The 20323-nt window shown below is 53.4% G+C and overlaps 6 protein-coding genes across 6 annotated transcripts; 4 read left to right on the top strand and 2 right to left on the bottom strand.

Moving 5' to 3' along the window:
- Positions 1-1696: 1696 nt before the first annotated feature.
- On the bottom strand, positions 1697-2995 carry HMPREF1541_10631 (uncharacterized protein; the record flags this gene model as incomplete). The annotated part of the gene is made up of 1 exon (XM_008715301.1): positions 1697-2995. The coding sequence occupies one exon, from the start codon at positions 2993-2995 to the stop codon at positions 1697-1699; it is 1299 nt and encodes a 432-aa protein (XP_008713523.1).
- A 2906-nt stretch (positions 2996-5901) lies between these two features.
- On the top strand, positions 5902-6319 carry HMPREF1541_10630 (uncharacterized protein; the record flags this gene model as incomplete). The annotated part of the gene is made up of 2 exons (XM_008715300.1): positions 5902-6022; positions 6144-6319. The coding sequence occupies 2 exons, from the start codon at positions 5902-5904 to the stop codon at positions 6317-6319; spliced, it is 297 nt and encodes a 98-aa protein (XP_008713522.1).
- A 1756-nt stretch (positions 6320-8075) lies between these two features.
- On the top strand, positions 8076-10544 carry HMPREF1541_10629 (uncharacterized protein; the record flags this gene model as incomplete). Its single annotated transcript, XM_008715299.1, has 1 exon — positions 8076-10544. The coding sequence occupies one exon, from the start codon at positions 8076-8078 to the stop codon at positions 10542-10544; it is 2469 nt and encodes an 822-aa protein (XP_008713521.1).
- A 3608-nt stretch (positions 10545-14152) lies between these two features.
- HMPREF1541_10628 (uncharacterized protein) lies at positions 14153-14770 on the bottom strand (the record flags this gene model as incomplete). Its single annotated transcript, XM_008715298.1, has 1 exon — positions 14153-14770. The coding sequence occupies one exon, from the start codon at positions 14768-14770 to the stop codon at positions 14153-14155; it is 618 nt and encodes a 205-aa protein (XP_008713520.1).
- Positions 14771-15306: 536 nt separating this feature from the next.
- HMPREF1541_10627 (uncharacterized protein) lies at positions 15307-16002 on the top strand (the record flags this gene model as incomplete). Its single annotated transcript, XM_008715297.1, has 1 exon — positions 15307-16002. The coding sequence occupies one exon, from the start codon at positions 15307-15309 to the stop codon at positions 16000-16002; it is 696 nt and encodes a 231-aa protein (XP_008713519.1).
- A 1666-nt stretch (positions 16003-17668) lies between these two features.
- Positions 17669-19153, top strand: HMPREF1541_10626 (uncharacterized protein; the record flags this gene model as incomplete). The annotated part of the gene is made up of 4 exons (XM_008715296.1): positions 17669-18287; positions 18338-18397; positions 18449-18584; positions 18634-19153. 4 exons carry the CDS (start codon positions 17669-17671, stop codon positions 19151-19153), a joined length of 1335 nt encoding a protein of 444 aa, XP_008713518.1.
- Between the last annotated feature and the right edge of the window lie 1170 nt (positions 19154-20323).

Below are 20323 nucleotides of genomic sequence, written 5' to 3'. Positions count from 1 at the left end.
TAACCGCTCATAATCCTCGTAGAATGATGGGTGGCAGTTGATGCCTAGGCTGGTGGCGCAATCTCGAACCACAACTTTCGGCCCACTATTTTCCAAGGTGTATAGAAGCTGGCCAATAGACGGCGACATCAGCTGAGCGACAACCACGCTGGCCGGGGCGGGGTAGAATCCGGATGGAGGGAGGCCACTCCGCCACCTAGAATGATGGGGGCAATGTGGGTCGGGGTATGCGGCCGCAAAGCGACCGTTGTGCACACCTCAGACTCATGGGTAACAGCTCGTGTTTCAGAAAAAGTCACACAACTTTAGACACAGGAATTGCTACGATTGGCTGCGCAAACAGTCCACGAATTGTCGTGGTGCGTCTCAGGGTCAGAGATATTCCCACCCAAGCTCATTTCTATAACCACATGATTGCCAATGCTTGGTACTGGGCACTCGATGGAGCTCAGTGAAGCTCTTCCATTGGTTGGTGATGTCAACCACATGAACTGTTGCTGAATCTCAGGCTCAAAAGCACGTCCGCCCTCATCATAAGTTCTCTACCTCGAGAGCCGCGTGTTGCTAAGGAAAAGTGCCTCACCTCGATTAGTCCACTGATCAATAGCGCCCTTCGAAATTGCCGCGGTACGAAGGGACTACGATACGGCAAGCAGCCTGAACGACGCATGCATGTCGAGTAGCAGCAGTGTGCAATCAAGTACGTCTCCTAATAGGCAAGCCATTCTGACGGACAGGACTTGCCAGCTACAGCAACGATTAGATACCACAGCAATCCAGACACGAATAATCGATGGTCCTAAGACCGAAGAGTCCGTCCATATCGAATGCGGGCATGCATCTTAGCGATCGCTTCCCTCCTGCTAATCAGCCGCCGGGGCTCCTGCCGAATGATGACGTTCTTTGGGCGCGGCCATCAGATCTGTTGCCCTAGAGTAATGCCTGCAGCGTCTCGATCGGCTTCGCGACGCTCTCATCCTCGAACGTGAGGCGAAGGGCATCCCCCATTCGCGGACCGGGCAGTTGATCACGGTAGGCCGCGTGGCGAAACTCGACGAAAGGGACGGTCGCGGGTATGCGGTCAAGACTATGTATAGTGTGCTTGCCTGGCATTTGTACTCTATATCGGTCACGTCACTCCCGAGGTCCCGCGCTTGCTGGTGTGGCACGTATGGACAAAGTGGAGCGTGATCCGCCATGGCCCCGGTTCTGGCTAGCTCGCTGAAACTTAGGAAGCTCGGTTTCTGTTGATTGGACGTTTTGGCCGCCCCAGATCTTTCAATACAAGCAGCGCTGTGCCACATGAGGCCCAAACGTCGGCCCCGTCCAAAATCGACAAAATCGCTAGAGAAATGAGATTGAAAATCTTTGGGGGGGGAGCGTTGTTTGTAGAAGGTGACGGCGGCAGATGGATCATTTTCTTATTTTCTTCGGCGCGTGCCTGTGGTCCTATTTCAATGCTGAAGCGCCGTCTGCGCTCCCACGCCACGCCACCTCACTCTAATCCATATTTGTGTGCCATTGTGCACTGGCCGCCCTGCCCGCGCACCGTTATCTTGAACGTGATAGCGATGCTAGCGATGGACAGAGGGTTAGGGATGATGTGGAGGAGAGCGGATGGGTTTTCAAACGACGTGGCTGCGCCCGATGGCTGTGGACCTCACAATAGATTGAGACAATATGATTCTGCTGATTGCTAAGCTTCCACATCACCCGTGTTCTTGACGATTGTGTCAGACTGCCTTCTTTGCAGGTCTCTGAACGCTTGTTCTTTTTCGTATGCTTGTACACACGGAGCGTAAAACAATTCACCCTTGCAGACTCTGGCCAGTGTTACGATAGAGACCACCGCCCACAGGATGACAACAGTCAAAGAGAAGATGGTGCCCAGGATCCGGAAGAAGGCACTGGGGAGATCTTTGGCCAGAGTTGTCGTCGCGACACTGTAGACGCCGAGAGGGAAGGTGAAGCCCCACCATCCCATATTGAAGGGAAACTTGCTGCGAGTGACACTGGCCAGGGCGAAAAATAGCCAGACGAGGCCGTAGCCCCAGATGACAAGCGCAGCGGCGATGCCCAGGTCGTAGAAGACAGCGCCGGTATTGGCGCCGAGCGTTCTCGTAACTGGAAATACCTCTTTTGCCACCTTGCCCAGCTGCATGATGGCAAAGCTTCCCTGGCCTAGAGGGCCGAGCGGAAGAAAGACGGAGACAATGACCTCTCGAGGCGGCAGCTTGTGCACGGTTAGTCGGTGGAAATACATGACCAGCACCACCATGGCAAGCGGAAACCCGGTACCCCAAAGGATGTACGACATGATGACGGTCCAGAGCTGGTGTTGCGGATTCGGGAGGACTTCCGCAACGATGCCACCGGACGCTGCGGCCACAATAGTCGACACAATAGGTAGGAGCCAGGCCGCGGTCATGCGCGACAGCTCACTTTCGTGTTTGTGCATAATGACAAACGGCAGATAGAAGCAGGTCGACACGGCGATGGCGGCGTCAATCCACCACAGTGTCCAGGCCAGCGTTGTCGCCCAGGGTCCCCAAGTCGGGACGCAGACAAATGTCACCATGTTGACAATGGTTGCTAAGCCCATGGGAAATGTACCGGTAAAGAGGGACTGAACGGGGTGGCGGATCATGAACCGGAAAAGGCCCCGGAACATGGTGTATCGTGCGAGAGATATTACGAAGAATACGGTGAAGAGGAGGACGTTGAGGCCGAAAATACCCACGGAAATCCAGTACAGCCACCTGCCGTTGTAAGGCAGGTTGTGTAGGAGGATCGACACGATCCCTGTGCCCATCGTGATGGAGAACCATGACGGCGTGAAGTTTAGCACGACCCGCCGCCAGCCATGGTTGTTGTGCTCGTGGGTGCTTCTCTTGAGCTGCTCGACAGCGGTCTGGGTGATTCCATGAGCGCATTCGTGGTAATCCTCGTTAATTCGGTTCTGCGAGCAGTCGGTGAATGCTGCCGATGGATCCATATGATGGCGTGTTCCGATGGGTTTGAGGAGAGTGGGCAGACAAGGACACGGTCGCAGAGCTCTTCAAGTAAGTGACGGTGATGTTATCTCGTTAAAGGAGTGAGAGATTCATTTCGCCTCAAGAACGTCCCTAGATTAGCGAAAGTACGTCATCGCCGCTTCTCCGCACAAAGGCCTGGTGTGAAAGCTGAGCCTGTATCCGAGCGCTCAGCAAATCACAGGCAGACCCGATCTCCCGGCCGCACATCAGGCCTCAAGCGGAGCGTGGCGCTCTTGGACAGTTCTCCACCGGTGCTGCACGGTGTGCGTCGCCCTGGCTCAGCTACTCCAAACGGCCGCCAGAAACATTGTTCCGCTGATATTAGGCTTGCTCTTTATTTCTCAAAGGCCCATTGCACTGCTGCAGCGGAGAGATCCAAGGCGCGCTCGATGCTCGCCGATTTGTCTGGACAAGTGAATCCTGCTGACCTGGCATTGCATCCTCCTCACCTGGCATTGTTCTCCAGGGGCGTCGCGATGGGAGATACTAGTAGAGGTTTTACATCTTTCTCTCATCAAGCCCCACGGTATTCACTTGTAGCGCCTCTGCTTTCTGACAGGGTAAGGTGCCAGAGACATGTTACCAAAGAAGACCCCGTTCCGCGTTCGGCGGGATCATCCCACATTCAAAGAGAAGAAGCGAGCTCACCATGGCAGAGAAATTGCGTTTTGATCTTTTCCGTGTATCTCCATCCTCCTGGACAAACTCGTCATCCGCCTAGCACATCAAATATCATAGAGGTGTTCCAAAGGAAACAGAGTCTCGACTGTTGCAGCCGTCAACGCCTCGTGCGCTGCAGAAGGTTCCTGTTCAATTCTACCGCAGCGTATCGCAGACCAATGAGGACCAGCTGAAACGTCCACATGGCGGCGACAAAATAGCGCCACTGCCGTGAAAGGATCGTCATTGGTCTGCGGTCTCTCCATGTTCTCTGTTGTACTCTTGGTACAGATTGCCTGTCCCTGCTCAAGTAGCAACGGCGTTTCGGGGAGTAGTTGGTGTGAATGACAGTGCTGGCGGGAGGGGCATCGGTGGCCTTATTCGAGGGTGGCTGGAGGCTTACTGATTCGTGAAGATGTTCTTTGAGCAACGGCTGGTTAGTATTCTGATTCTCGTTCTCAGACTGGAGCAGCCAAAATCAGCAATCCCTGTTCAAGATGCCCCACCCGGGACATAGGTCACACGAACCTTTGATGACGCATATCGTGCGACGTTGGTGTATGATGCGTGGTCAGTCAAAGTGGGTAGACGGTCACAGCAATCTGGGTCATCCGACTCTGTGGCCTGCCCTGCGTTGGAGATATCGCCGTTGCTGTCATCGTCGAGAAGCTGTAGTGAGGACAGGGACTCAACGAGATGAATAATTTCCTGGCTGTCCGCTCTAGGGTTGCTGCAGTCTGGGTATGTGGGCAGTTGAATGCACCTTTTGTGCCTCGTTTGGCGTTCAAATCGTTTTTCGGTCGCGGCATGTACATGGCTGTGTCCGACCACCTTACGGAGGTCAGGGTCCGCTCTTTGCAGCTCCTCGTGTACCTTTCTGGAGCTGAGGAAACGGAAGACTGTGACTTCGTAGGATGTGGGTATGTCAATTGGCAAGCACGGCGAATATGGCATGATAATGCTTGCTCTAAGTTTTTGCAAACACCTTCAACGTTGGAGAAGGCGAAAAAAGGGTCTCGGCGCATATCCTCAAACATACTTGTATCCATCAACTTGTGCTGCTCCCATGCGCAATGGGCAACCGGGAACTCTGTCCTCTAAATAATTCAGTATGCGTGATTGGTGGCCATGGACGGACTGACGGTGCCGCTGTGGCCGGTCAAAGGGCCACCCTGCACAAGACTTGTACAGTCCTGGGATCGGAACTATCGGCATGACTTAATGCATCCCCAGAGAGCATCGCTTTACTCTCACCTGTTGTGGAATAGTCGATTGGCAGATATGGCATATCCAAGCATAAGGCTCAACAGCTGCAGAGTCGACACTTCACTCAGACACGATATAGAGATTTTTTGGGGGGACTTTTGTCAGTGGTAAATTGAACATTCCAAGACGTTGGAAGAAAGTGGTCATAGATTGGTGCGAGCAGTCTCCAGAGCGAACATGATTACGATACAAGGAGACATCCGATCAAGACGACCTTGAATAAGCCCAGGTGCCCACCAACTGAAGGCGGCACGATACCATCGAAGGCAAAGATGCCGCCCTGACCGAGTTGGTAGCTCCGACACCCGCACAAGAGACCGAGACCGCGACGACCTGAAAAACGAAGAAACTCGCGCAACGCGAGGACTCACAGATAGGGCCGTTCCTGGGCTGTTACTGAGCCACTCCGATGCACCGACTCGAGCGAAGAAGGAATCACAATCTCTGCGAGGACGCGAGCTTCAGTTCGTCCGCCTTCTGGACCGGGATGGTCACTATTTCGTGGCTTATGTGCTTAAATCAACCATATCCTCGAATTGCAGGGAGTGCTCAAACGATTTCAAAACGGCGTCCGGAGGGCGACGCCATTCGTTGAAATAACAACAGTTGTGCTGGGATCCTTCGCGTACAGCATACGAAAGGAGTCTCCATCCGCCCCTTTTGTTTGACGTCACTCCCGCGCTCCCGATTTGCCAAGGCCCTGCGCTGCGGCAGGGTAACGTCACGAGACGCCAAAAATATGGCATAGCAAACAAAAGCATCACTGAATATCCCGAGTTTTGTTGCGTCGTTTGGCGTGTGTACTCCGTTCTATTCACTGGAACGTGGCATGGTGGTCAACATCCTCCATTCAGACGACGAACCTTTTCTTACCGCGTTCGAAAACTATCGACCTTGAAGTCACTCATTCGCACCTTACCGCCCCACAAAACTCGCCAACATGAACTCCGGTTGGCTCAAGATTGCCGTTCCCTCGGCACTGACGACTTATCTGGCCCTCCAGTACTTCGACCCTCATCAGCAAGGCGCCCACTCCGCGGCCATGAGACAGAAACTCCAGGGTCAGTTTCAGATCTTATCTCGATTCCACTGCTCTCCCTTTCCCCTCCCCTAAAACGCGGCATAGCCCAGGTTCCTTTCCAACATTTCCGCGCGGCTAACCCGAGCCACACGGGCGTGCAGACGAAAACAAGCGCATCGGCAGAGCGCACGGGTGCAGCGAAGTGCACGCGAGTGACGTGGACAAGTGGGTCAAGGATCACCCTGAGGAGGCCCCGCACTGGGAGCGGATCTCGAAGCTGGGTCATGATTCTCAGACAGCGAAGACGGGCCAGCGTGACGCAGGCGAGTGTAGGTAAGGCCTTTTGTATATACTACAATACGTCGGCTATCATGACCAGCCTTGGAAGTGGATTGGCACGTGTAATGTCCAAAGCCTAGACGACCGCCTATCAATGTCGCTGTGCAGTTATGCCACATAGGCTCCTGGTAAAGGAGCATATGGACCATATTTGTAACATAGTCTTGCATATCGTCTTTGGTTCTCACTTTTACCACAAGCATCGGGAACTACAGCAATCCCGTATGGGTGGCGCCATGACTCGGGTCCAAGTGTCTTGGAAGAGGCCTTGCCTTGGATCCGTGCGACCTAATTCGTGAATACTTGGTCGTCACTGTCACATAATGCGACCTCGACAGTTCTCGATTGGCTCAGATTTATTCTTTGCCTGATGCGGCTGGGCCGGCTATGAAGCAGCTCTCCCGAGCAGCATATCTGAGGGACAAAGAGACATCAGGGATGCCACCGCAGAGGACAAGTTCTTTATCTGCTAGAGATTCTACATTCACTGGTTTTCCTTATTGCAGAAGCAAAATCCTATAGTGGCTGCAGCGAAAAAGACCACCACAGTAACCAGCATAAGTCCTCACCGCAATGCTGCGCCATTCTTTGGTATCTGTGAGCCTGCAACACGTTTCTTTTGTAGAGGCTCAGCTATTTGTGCGAGCAAAGTTTAGGCTCCGCTCGATGTTGTGAGTGTTTTTGCGAGGAAGACATTGTATCCATGGGTTCATGGAAAACTGAGTGAAGTATCTTGTAACGTCATACTAACCTGGTCGCAGACCAGAACTGCCGAAAACTCCAACTTGATTGCCAATTACCTACGGGAACGCGATCGGCACTACCTAAGCTGGCTCCTGGTTTTCACCCGGCTAGGTCTCGGCATTCTGCTCTAGACTAGACTTCCAGTCAAGAAAACAGTAATAGTCAGCCGCATCAGCCATCAGAGTTCGAGGGCGTCCACAACCAAACGGCCTCAGGGGCTGTCAATACATCCCGCTCCAACGTACTACAGATGGCTTGTATAATATCAGCAACAGGCATATCGAAATCATCCCTGTCGTCATCGCCGTCGTCTGCTGCCCCGATGTGTGTAGATCGCGGAGTGTCAATTTTGTTACAGTAGCAGAATCTTGTTGACTTCGATGGTTTTCCGGGTCTACCACCTCGTTCAGTCATTCGAGTCTGTGATGTGCCATACCGGGCATCAGCGACCGCCGCCTATGCAGGCGTAACGAGCCTGTGGTCACATTGTGGAACGAATGGCAGGAGGTCATTGCTAATAACAGGGTCTGGCTCTTGGCGGCTCATTGACCAAGGTCTATAGTACCTATCCACTAACAGGCATGCCCAAGACATGGCCGTCCTGTGCGAAGCTGGCCAAAGAGTGGGAGCCAGCTCCAATTTTAATGCTCTGTAGGTGATGATATGCTAGTGGCGTTTTCTTCATGTTCCAAGTCTCCTCAAGACGAGGCTGTATTCATCGTATGTCTAAAACCGTGACGTTCCTCAAATTTTTCTTTTTACTGTACCGCCGAAGCATCATGACGTGCTAGAAAAACAGGGCGATCGCATCTGTGGGTGCAGAGAACACTCTTCCGCGTAAAAGAACGTCGCGGAAGCCACGCTGTTTTGCAAAGGCTCGACTCGCGCCGAGAGACTTACCCCGCTACGAAATCGACCTAACCCGATTTGGCCATCAGCAAACAAGCCGGACTGCAGGCGTGGTACGGATCTCTCCAAGGCAAATTCATCCAGAACGCAACAGTCTTGACATGGAGGATCTCCGAGCAGCGCTTGAAGAAGAACAAAGACTGCGAAGGGAGGAACGGCGGCGACGAGAGGAAGCGGAAGAGAGGGCATTAACGGAACAGCGACGGCGCGAGGAAGAACAGCGACGGCGCGAGGAAGAACAGCGACGACGCGAGGAAGAACAACGACTACGTGAAGCGGCGGACGAGAGAGCTACCGCAGAACAGCGACGACGAGAAGAGGTGGAAAGCCGAACGAGCAATACGACCTTCCCAGAGTTCCTCCATTACTGCCATAATCACCTCTACCTCGGCCTGACCATTCAAAGCGATTCCAGTCAGTCCACCTCAGGCACTCCTGCGAACGCCGATAGAAAGCTCCGGCCCAACCGCATTGTGCCATGGCATGGCTTCGCCGACCACCAAGCTCGCGTATGGGATATCTTGATGGAGTCCGACTTCATCGATCGGCGACTCTTCACGTCAATGCATACCTTAGAAGAGACAGGGGAACAGTTAAAACGGAAACAACTAGGCTCCGAGCTAGACCTCCATATTTTCACCGATACTGCCATTGACGGACCAGTAACGTCGCTGGTGAACCGAGTATCGCGCGATGCAGAGCTCTGTCGTCGCCTTGGTCTGCGCGGTTCGATCCATTTCGATAACCACGGCAACACGCTGAGCCCTGAGTCACCTGTCGAAGGCGTGCGCCGGTTGGTGTCGCGCCGCCGGTCACCACGGCTGCAATCTCAACGCAACGCGCTCGGACCACGATCGCGTTCCTCATCATCTGGACCACGCACAACTCCGCGGCCACGGGCCGATCAATTTGCCGTATACGGCATCACAGGGACATCGGGAGACGTGTACCGAGTGCCGATCTATATCATGGAGTTCAAGGCGCCGCACAAGTTGATGCTAGGCCATATCAATGTGGGGCTGACGGCGATGGACCTGGATGACATCGTGCACGAACAGCTCGAGGAGGACGTGGAGCGCCGATGCCAGCGGCTGGTGGCGGCGGTGATTACGCAGTTATTCTCCTACATGATCCAAGCCGGCTTGGAATACGGCTGCGTGTTTACAGGGGTGGCTATGATCTTCGTACGTGTGCCGGAAAACGACTGTACCACAGTTGAGTATGCGCTGTCAGTGCCGCACGGGGATGTTGGGCTGGAAACAGGGTATACGGATGACTTGGAGGAGGCTAATCGGCTTCACTTGACGGCGGTGGGTCAGCTCTTGGCGTTCAGCTTGAATGCAACGCGATCGCCCATCCGCAGTGAGCAATGGCGACAACAGGCAGAAAATCAGCTGAAGCGATGGGAGGTGTTGGTGGAAGCGGTGGAAGACAGCATCCTCGAGAGCGAGGTGCCATCATCGGACTACCAACCTCCCTCCTCCGATTGGGACAGCTTGTTGATTCAATCCCCAATCTGTCGACGACTTCGCCCACGACGTTCACGCTCCACCCCCGAGCATGAGGAGACAGTGCATCCAGCAAGCGAGGGTGATGACGACGATGGCGACGACGTGAACGACCAGGGTCCCAGCGGCGCACGCGCATTTGCTAATAACACTCCCAGCCGATCGATCGCCCTAGCCCGCTCGCGAACCTCAAAGGGATCTCGCGGTGGCAACAGGAGCCAGACTGATTCGCAAGGAGCCTCGCAGCGGCTCACTTCGGCCCTCCACACGCACGGTCTCGGACCCTACTGTACGGCGTTATGCCTGCAGGGAGTAATCGGTGCATTCCCGCTGGACACAACGTGTCCGAATCTCCAACTGCATCCACGCTCGGTCACGCATCGTACGCATCACGCAATGAACGCGATCGAATTCCGAAGCCAGATACGGCGCGTTCTCCGCGACCGGTGCCACGTAGAAGAGCTCTTCTTCTATGGTTATAAAGGCTTTCTCTACCGTATCCGACTCCCGGACTCCGGCTACACGATGGTGGCCAAGGGGACCCGGCCACAATTCGTCAAGGACCTTCAGCGAGAGGCCAGAGTTTACAGACAGCTCAAGACTATACAAGGCATCCATGTCCCCGTCTACCTCGGATCGTTCAAGGTTCCCAGACCGTTTCGGTATCTCGGCACGGTGCCCATAGTACATGTGCTGGTGCTCAGCTTTGGTGGCAATTCGCTGAATTTGTTCGCACTCTTGCGGCAGCCCGTTGTCATGACGAATAGTCGGCAGAAGCAAGCGCTCACTGGATTAACGGCGATTCACGCGGCGGGCGTCTTACATGGCGACGTTGCGGTGCGGAACATCTTGTGGAATGCGCGGACTAAACAGTTGTTGTGGCATGATTTCGATCGGGCTGTCATTGTCCAGCGATCGCCCCTCGCCGAACGATGCACGAACGTGGTCGATGGTCAGTGCACAGGGAAGCGGAAGCGGAAGGCGGACCTCACCGGCCAGTTTTACAGCGAGAGGGCCAAGGCACGAAGACTGCTCAACCACCACATCGAGATCGAGACCTGACGCATCTACTTACAGTACTCGGAAGACAGCAGCCTGTCTGATAGCATGCAGCGAACCGTAGTGCACCTTTTTGGCAGGCCCGCACCATGGCTAGGCTCACATGGAGCTTGGTGTTGATAAATACTGAGTGCAAGGCCACCGAGGGAGAGATCGAAGCCTGCTGCGCGTCGTGCGGACATCACAGGTGTGTGGTCTGCGTGCTGCCCCCGGCAGCATAGAATTGTAGGATAGTTAGATCGACAAGTACTTTGTCTTAGGATTGGAGTCAAATCACTGGACATTGTCAACGCTGGACAGATATGGACACGAGTGTGAGGCGAAGGGCCCGACCCGTGCGGACATCTTGGAGGAGTGAGGAGAGCAGCTGGACGTAGAATTTCTGGCACCACTGTTCCCATACATACACTCCATCCACGCTTGCAAACCGGCCAGCGGACGGGGTAATCCTCTTTCATACTCCTGCCACCGTCAGCTTGGTACGATTGTGTCGAAACGAAGCATACCATGGCAAAGGAGGCGACTGGTTCGGCTCGAATATTCGAAGGAACTCCGGAGTGACTTGAGCAGAGTGCTCTGAATGCTGAACAGGACAACCCTGACTGGTACTCGTTGGCACCGGATCACCAGTCTGAATGATGTTATAAATCCTGATTGCAGCGAGCTCCGATCCTCGACAGGACAATTGAGCTGTCCCGGGGATCAAGAGTCGGTGTCCCTGCCCATGAGTGCCACAAGAGTCCCAAAAAGTGCCGGTTGTGCGATAGCAAAACAGCGTGTTCCTGTTTACAGGCGAGGAGGGGACAGGCGTCCTTGCCACGTCCTTCATAATTTGCTTCGCTTCGCGGACGCGTGGTGGAGCCGTAAATAGACCACAAGTCCATAGGCTATGTGCGACTTACCGGGTGAGCTGAGCATGGCAACCTGCTTGGAAAGTGCAAAGCAAGAGGCGTGGTGGCATAAAACCCGGGTGCAGGCGTAAACTCTAAATGACCAAGAAATACTGCCAATGCACGAGAGCTACCTCAAGCCAATCCTTGGCAACCCATCCCACGGCTTGGCGGCCAAAGCCACTCATAAGTGAGTAGCTGAGCATTGCCTGTATGTGCACGGACCACAACGAAGCAGACTTCCTTGTGGCCCGTGCGTAGAAAGGTCTGGCTGCGCCGCGGCTGTGCTGCCAAGCTGTGAGCTCTACCTTTCAGCATTTGTACTCGTGTTGGGGACAATACTAGCAAAGGAGCATGCCGAGGTCGAGGTCTAACATTTGTGGACTCGCCATCGTTTCCTATCTCCCGTACTAGCGGGATGTAGCGCAAGGATATCGGACGTTGAGGCATGCTATATGCCGAACGTCGTGGCGATATGCTGCAAGGGGCTAATGTAAGCTCAGGTGAGCGCCTGTTCAAGCTACATGTAGTTGCCAGATTCGTCTCTCGGTCGGTGCTGGTGCCAGGACTGCGGAAATAGGTTAAGCCAGCCGACGAATGTTGGAAAATCCGTGTTCAAGGTACGAGCGTCTGTTGATAGAACTCCATGCGTTCCGAAAAGAGCCAGGGAGATTCGTCCTTGTGTCTTCGTCTAGCACCGTCAGTGTATTGAAGAAAGGCGCGAGGCACAGACCAATGTCTGTGGGGGTAATGACTCAGCGCCGCAACAGTTGCTAGATTACCGCTACTGTCAATGTCGGCAACGGCAAGACGAGACGAGATGGTCCTATCTAGAAAGACCGGGAAGAACAACTTCAGCAGCTCCATACCCAGCCTTAATCCAATCAATGGTGTAACTGGGATGGAAGGGCTTAGGAGTCAATATGTTATTGACAACGATGCTACTTGTTCCAGTTATACGGCCTCATGAAGTCGAAATTCCCCGCTTTCTCTGAGTCTGACTGTTCCATCTGTTTACTCTTGGACACAGACTTGCCATGGTGTCTCTGTTCTCTTGCGCACAAGAAGATTATAGGATGCTTTTCCAGAAAATCCACGGTTGTTACAATCACAAGATCTCCCAGCCGGAATAAGATAGAACCATTCTTAACCAGTCAAAGGCCCAGCAGTCCCGTGAAATACTCGCCCTGCTGGTCGAGTATATAGTACGTCTGGTGGAATAGCTCTGGTAGGCCTGCGAGCTCTTCGATCGACAATTGTCGGGCCCGAACATGTACTAATCCCTGCTAACAGACAGGAAATACCTCCCACCAGAGCTTGGACTGGAATTCGGTCTCCGTCGATATCCACTGAATTGTCATCGTTAACATTGTGCACATCTTGGCTTGAGTAGCTTGGCGGAATCTCGCTCCTTCGTCTCCGTCTCTGGCTCAAGCCATCATGAACAGTCTAAGTGCTTTGTCAATCCTCAAGGTTTCCTCTGGGATAGGCATCTGACAATGCTCTTCCAGCTTCTGCCGCACGGGATCAAGCACCCTGACAATAGGATGGGACCCTTGAACCCAGTGGATGTTGACGCCTCGGCTGTAAGATTCCGTGGTCAAATAGTGAGATACCACACTCCGCATCGCTTCCAACTGCAGAGCTTCCCAGTACAGGGCATTTGAGAGTTGAGGTTTTGGTGAGCTTCGGTATGTTGAGAGCTGTTCGGGTTCCGGGCCTTGCATGGTGGGTGCTTCTTTGCGAGTCGTGACTTCTCGCAGCGGATGCAATGGTATGAACAATGGTAGCAAGTCTTATATAGCCTGCGGAAGATTGCGACGCTGCACTAGCTGCCAGTATGATGCAGGTCAACGCAATCACTGCACTTTTCGTGCCCCTGTCCTATGCATTTACAGACTTTCCTGCCGAATACGATTTCCCGGCAGATGCAACACTCCCACTGTTCGTTTCGCACCCAGCCGGTTCCCCTTGGTCGATTTCTCGCGTTGACAAACACTGGCCTTAGCCCTTGCGGAATGGATCCTTGGCTCGAGTCCACCTCTATAATCTCTTCAGCACCACTCGCTTGCATCGGCATACCGCGAGCTTCCTTTGCATCCGAGCTGGGTTGCAGGACGCTATGCCTCACTAGACCGATTCTCCCGTTGTCACCCAACCCAACGATTACGGCTCCTCCTTTGTCTCCTAGAGAGCCGTTCTTCCCAGAATCATTCGCATAGGTGTGAAAAACAGATGCAGTATGGTCGTCTTTGATCAGGTCAAGTGATTTGTCGGGGGAATTGACCCTCTGTCGTCTTCTTAGGTAGTTGCCTAAATCATCTTCGGACTTGCGCTTTCGTGGGAGCCCTTTCCTTTCCCCAGTGCCACTGTCCCCAACCTCGGTCTCAGCAGTGATGTTTTTCTTGCGGCCGGCTTTTCCACTTGAGCCATCTCTCTCGGAACCTGCGCCCATTTTCTACTGTGATTCTCCTGGTGTCGATGGGGGTTTCGTGTCCTATGAAGAGTAGAAAAAGTAGGAAAACGATCAGAGAGTCGCTCGTAGAAAACGAGCAATGGTTATCAGTCCGAGCAACAAGAGTATGACCATTGGAGCAGCGACAAGAGCGATGAACCATATTTAGCAAAGATGATGGCGACTAGCCAAGTAATTTGAAGGGCCTGAGACTGTTGCTTCTTGAAGCCGCCAGTATCTTGACCTTAGCTACTGCCAACCTGAACCTATCTCCGGCTCCAGCCTATGCATGGGCCAATGGCTGACTCCACCAAAGCAATCATGCCTCTCTGCATCGCTGACCATGTCCATCTCCTTGTGGTGAGATCCAGTCTATCGGAGCCTTCACTTGTCGGTTTCGATGCATCAGTCGTGCCCGTGCTCAAGCCCACGAAATGGCGAGCAATGTATGCAAATGGTCCCTTGGCCTCCTCTGTATTCTTTCCCGAGACCTGGAAGTACTCAGCTCCTAGCTTCTTGGCCATCTCCTGGCCTTCCTGACAGGATACTTCGTGCCTCAGGTCGGTTTTGGTTGCCACAAGGGCTAACGGATAACCCGGTCGGTGATGCTTTGCAATCTCTTGTCCAAACAAGCGTACACTGTTGAAAGAATCCCGCGAGGCGCAACTGAAGACAATGATGAAAGCGGCCCCCGCTCGACACCACTGAGTGCGCAAGTGCTCGAGACTGGCATCGCCTCCGGTATCGAGCAACTCCAGCCAGACAACCTCTGATTCCACTCGTGTGGGTGCCTTGTATGAGTCCTCAATCGTACCATCATAGTCATCTTGAAAAGTGCCAAAGAGGTACTGCCCCGAATGATTAAAAGGAGGCTCGAACAGCATCATTACGCACCTGAAGAATAAGGGCCGTCTTACCCACCGCTGCATCGCCGAGAACGACAATGCTACGGTTTCCCATTGCAGACGAAGATCGATGTCCAAGTGTTGCTGCCTACCACGGTGAGACGGAGCGTGCAGAAGAAGAAAGAGCGGTGAGCGTAACGACGAGGCTAGAGCCATGCATTTCGGGCGTACGAAGCCACGTAATATAGCTGCTGTCCGTGCTTCCTTTTGGCAGTAGTACGGGGGTGCACGGTGGCGTTGTCGGCCCAATCGCCTGGCAAACAGGTGTCCCCATCGTCCAGACCCACCATGAGATAACATGAGATGGCCATTTCCCGCGTCACCCAAGCTCAGGATCAATAGTTCAAAAGCAATTGTCGAGCATGACCCCGATACGAGAAGCCAGGCGAAGTGGCCAAGGGACGCAACGCCTCCGGGGTTCGGCGCTAATGCGTACTAAACTTGCCATGTCAAGTTTGGTACGCATTAGCGCCACTCTCATCAGCCTGAGGGCGTCCGTGAGCCGGTACACATAGATGTTGTCCATCTTCCAAGAGCTGATTGCCTCTCCCATCTCTACCATCCCGACTTCAGCCCACTTTGTCTCTTTTACCGCCAATCCACGATCGGGTATTGACGCTATGCAAGCCACCGCCGGCGGCACGATGATAGACAACACGGAGCAGCTGGCTGAGGAATACAATCAGATTCTAGAAATCATCGCAACGAAGGCGGAGGAGGACAAGGACCTCGCAGCCAAGCTGAGGTTCTCGATACAGCTCAAGAAGGCCCCCCGTTGGCACCAGATCTATCAATTCCGCGGACCCGACATGGACACCACCGTCCTTCTGACTGAATATCGAGCCTGGTGGACCCATAATCCCGCCCATTTCTTCACCCAATGCCTGGCGCCGCTCCAGGGAGTCTCACACCCGCTGGCTGCTGCAGCAGGCCAGTGCCTTTGGCGGGACAAGCATGACGCCTGGGGCGCCATGATACGTCGTGCACACCTGGTGAACTTCTCTCGGATGCAGAAGAAGTTCGACCTCCCGGTGGAGAACATGGTGGAGATGCTACAGCCACATTTTGCCAGCTACTCCAAAGAGGACCTCATCCGGAAGGTCACAGAGCTCCTTCGCAGAGGATCTGTCCTCGAGGCTTTCGTCCAAGACACTTGCCCCGGATTCATTTACGCGATAGGTCAAGGCTTTACAGATCTGTATGTTTCTTGACTCAAGCATGCAAGAGGCTAACGTGTACGTGTACAGATGGGAACACCGAATCAACAAGACAGGTCATCAGCGGAAGGCGGTGCTGTCACACCTGAAGTCTATCAATTTCCTGACGTTCGCTTCAATGTTGAACCCAATGGCAGAAGCGATCGGGGAAAGTCTGTTTGCCCGGGCAGAGACGGCGGCAGGTCGGATTGATTCTGTTCCGTACGTGGAACATGCCCCGTGCAACCCAGGGCGCCAGGGATGGGAAGCGAGCTTGGAGATCTTCGACCGCCCACATGCCTTCCCTGGAACAATGAACTACAGCCCTTGGGGACTGAGATCTTGATAGATGGCAATAAAGTAGTAATGCTTCACATCCTCCTTAGTACCTCCAATCAACGACGTCCGGGTGATGTGGCCGTAGTAGACTTGGTTGGGGGTGGCAGCATTGATGGTGACCTCATTAACACACATGGCATGAATCAACGGGACGATAGTGCATGTGCCATGCTGGGGCACATCGAAAACCGCCGGGTTGGTCGCTCGAAAAAGCTGGGCTCGGCGTTTAAAGGGAAGGAGCTCATTGTTATCATTGCGCTGTAGGATCAATCCGCTGTATTAGTGTTTTCCTTTGAAAGCACATTGGCCCCACTCACCGGCCAGTATTGTGACACGAAGGCACCGACAAAGGGATTGACGAACTTGCGAACGGACGGCGGGTCGCTGCAAACATCGGTCCCTGGACATGTCTCCTCATCAAGCGGTTCAAATGGGAGTTTCGTCACCTGTTCCGCGCATTCGCCAGCAGTCTCGATGGTTCTGGCATCAGCTGACGTTGCAACGTCCATAACGAGATATTGTGAAGGCGTGCAGAGGTTGGCAGGTCCTGTATGACGCGGGGTCAAACCAGGTTCCAAAAGTGGGAACATGCACCGGAACCCGGTCGTGTCCAGTCTTGGCGTCTCTTGGGACCCGAACGTTTGGGCCATGGTGAATAGGTGTATCGTGACAGCTGTGCTGGGAAGCACCAACACCTTATACGTTCCTTAAGCATAATGACTCACACTCATCCCTGTTCAGGGCGGTCAAGGCCTATACAAACGGGGCCACGACAAGTAGCACGTTGTCGTCATATCATCTGCTGCGGCTCATTTTCTTAGGCTGCGAGATCTGCGTCCATTCAAAGCAGGACACACCTGCACGGCTGTCGGGAAACCCTGCAAGCTTGACTTAAGTGACTGTGGCAGCGAGGCGGAGACTGTGTGGGCAATGGGCTGGCGCATTTCCCAAAAGGGCGAAGCCATCTGGAGACATGCTAGATGTACGTGTTGCCTGTTGGGTTTGGGCTGGTCAACGGGCTGATCAGCGCCCACGTCAGCGAAGGTATATGAGGTCGGCAAGACCGTTCACAAAGCCTCAAGAAGCTTACTGGAATCCTTCTAACAGAACACGAGATGGTTGGTACTGTCCTCGTTCGCTTGATCCAAAATGACAGTTGCAGGATCGACCTACGTTCATACGCCTTCACATGCTGGGATGCATCGCAAATCTCGTATGTACAGGCACTCTCCCAGACTTGGACACCATATGGAATCTCGATGTTAAAGAGGATACGAGGTCTACATAAAATCAGACGCTCCTGGAGGTGCTGAGATGCCCGCACCTTGAAACAGATGGATGGATGGACGAACTCAAGCGTGCCAAACAGTATGTCGAAGGCGCGGATTCTGCGAGGATCGCTCCAATCCCGAACACTGCGTGTTGGCTGGAGACCGTCGTCACGGTGTTCCTCCTGTCATGCGGAAAGAAGCCGACAAGGCCTATTTTACGGGAGCCGGTCAAAATCCCCTTTCAGGACGCCCACACTTGCCTAAATCAGGGCAACGATTTCAATATCAAAGTCTTCGAGCTGGGGAAGTGCTTGAAAGAGTGGCAGACAGTGTTGAGCCCGCCAACCAGTCGAACAAGCCCTGTCTTGCTACCCTATACCCAAGCCACAAACGGCGATCTGCTGACCTACCTTGGGATTACTCTCTCACCCTTGCACTCCACGATGCGAGCGGAACTTGTTCCCGAGTATGCTCGCTACCATGACCAGGTCCTACAGTTCTATCCTCAAGATGCTTCCAATGCAACCATTCATCTTGAGTCGCCGTTTTCCGAGAGCGATATCGCAGCGACAACCGCCTCAACTTCTGACCACGATCTCGGAGATGACTTGAAGATTAGGGAATACAACCCTTGCGGATACGACTCAGCCCAAATTGTGCATACCACGATTCTCGTATGGTTCGCTGGGGGTGTGTGCTGTCGTGTCTCCTATAGCCAGCATCTCTAACAGTGTATACAGGTGGTTGGATGCTGGGTGGCATTGAAAGCGACCACAACATACTGAGCAACATTTGCAATGGTATAGTTCAGTTGTCGAGATTCGAGAATGCCTTGCTGACAAGCCACAAAGAGGCCCAAATCCGAGTGTTCAACGTCGCGTACCGTCGAAAGGCTTTCCCGACTCCACTAGACGATGCTGCTCAAGCTATGCAGTGGGTTCAGCAGCAGTGCGGCCCCATAAAGGTCATCCTTGGAGGGGTCTCCGCGTGAGCCTCAGTACAGCATTGATCTGTTTGAACGCTGACTATTTCGCAGTGGGGCTCTGTTGGCGGTGGTCACCATGCTGGAGATGTCTCAGCACCGAATTCCTCCACTGGGGATACTACTTGTAGCACCTTCCCTAATCAATACTGCTGACAGCCATTTGGATTGGGCCCCTGTCGAAGCCCCTTGGCTCACGCCGGAAAGAATGAAGCTATACCAAGATACGTTCCTCCCAAGGAGCAAGGATCGATCGAGCGACAACTGGAGAGCAAGCCCCGTGTATGCTCCACGAAAGCTATTTGATGACGCCAAAACAGTCCGCACTTTCATCGCGAGCATGGGATGCGACATTCTACGAGAAGATGCTACGAGGTTTGTGGATGTACTGAACGACTACAACTGCGATGTCACCCACTATTCCTGCCCATCGTATCCTCACATGGCATGGGCAATGCAGGGGACCTTGGGAGAGACTCTTCTGATAAGGGTGCTGCGGTTCATAGAGTTACTGATATCGGGAGAAGATGGCGAAGAAGCACTTGAGATGATATTCCAGACGACCAAGTTGTGACCACTGATACTTTTGCTGACCTGCAATGCAAACATATCTGGCATCTCCTTTCAGGATAGAACATGTCTCGATAATGGCATCTTCATTATTGTCATGTTCATTTAGCCTTAGACACCACATCAATGCTGGCGTTCCATCCCTGATTTCCCGGAGCTATAGGTGAAGTCAATGACGATTTAGGGCTCAATCCATGAGATACTCACCGAATTTGCCTTTGGTAGCATCGTTGACTGGAGTGGATTTTGAAGCATCGGAGGGTTTCCCAGTAGTGTTGGACTGTAGTTTGGCCATTGCGTCCGATGGATCATGCAGCTGCTTACTAGCAGCGGGCTTTTTTGCTGATGAATAGTCAGACATCGTGTCCGGCTTCGATAGTCACTTCCAGGCAAGTAGAGTAAGATGGATCTCGAGGGGAGCGGATCGAGGGAAAGAATACTGTGTTATGTGGTCGAAGCGAGCCGTCAACCGATCTAGTGGCATCCCCGTAGCGAATCAATGCTGCATACCATCCGACAGCTCTCAAGTTGAAGGTCCGGGCAACTATCTATCAACAATGTGGGGTGCCAGAGGCGTACCTGAGGAGACTTCGACTCCTTACGATGTCACAAGCTCCGGCAGGTCCGAGCCGTGCCTGCTTAATACGCCTTCGCATGACGAAGCTAGCTCGTTTCTATTCCTCGGCCAGCGACAGTCACGTAGTCTTCCGTTCACTAAACCATCTCGTACATGTACTACCCACATTATACCCGCTTAGACTAGCTCAAGAGTCAATGAGCACACTCTGTTGAAGAACCATGGTCGTAGCCTGCATTTTGGGAACAGACGCAGCCGCCCCGCGTAGAAGAAACCTGAAAAGCACTCCATAAGTAGATGTAGCGAGTCAAAGCGTGCGACAAGAGTGGTAGTGGTGGTCTTGCCAGCGCCTGCTAATCTCCACAGACTGCTCTTCAGACCCTAGTCCTCTGCAGAATCTCGACACCGGATTCAGTTCCTCCATGCGTTCCTGGAAAGCCGCATATCGCATACATAGAAAAGATCCCTGTACTGTCCCATGTCGACAATGCTTGGCTCTCCTTGGTTTACTTGTGGGGATGGAATCAAGGTTTAGCTACGCCTGGCACCTCACTGGTTGAACGTCGGTCGGGCGAACACAAATCCTGCACACCCAAT

This window comes from Cyphellophora europaea (assembly GCF_000365145.1).
Source record: "Cyphellophora europaea CBS 101466 unplaced genomic scaffold supercont1.13, whole genome shotgun sequence".
Taxonomy (NCBI): domain Eukaryota; kingdom Fungi; phylum Ascomycota; class Eurotiomycetes; order Chaetothyriales; family Cyphellophoraceae; genus Cyphellophora; species Cyphellophora europaea.
Note: the sequence above shows the minus strand (reverse complement) of the source record. Positions and strands in the feature narration are given on the sequence as shown.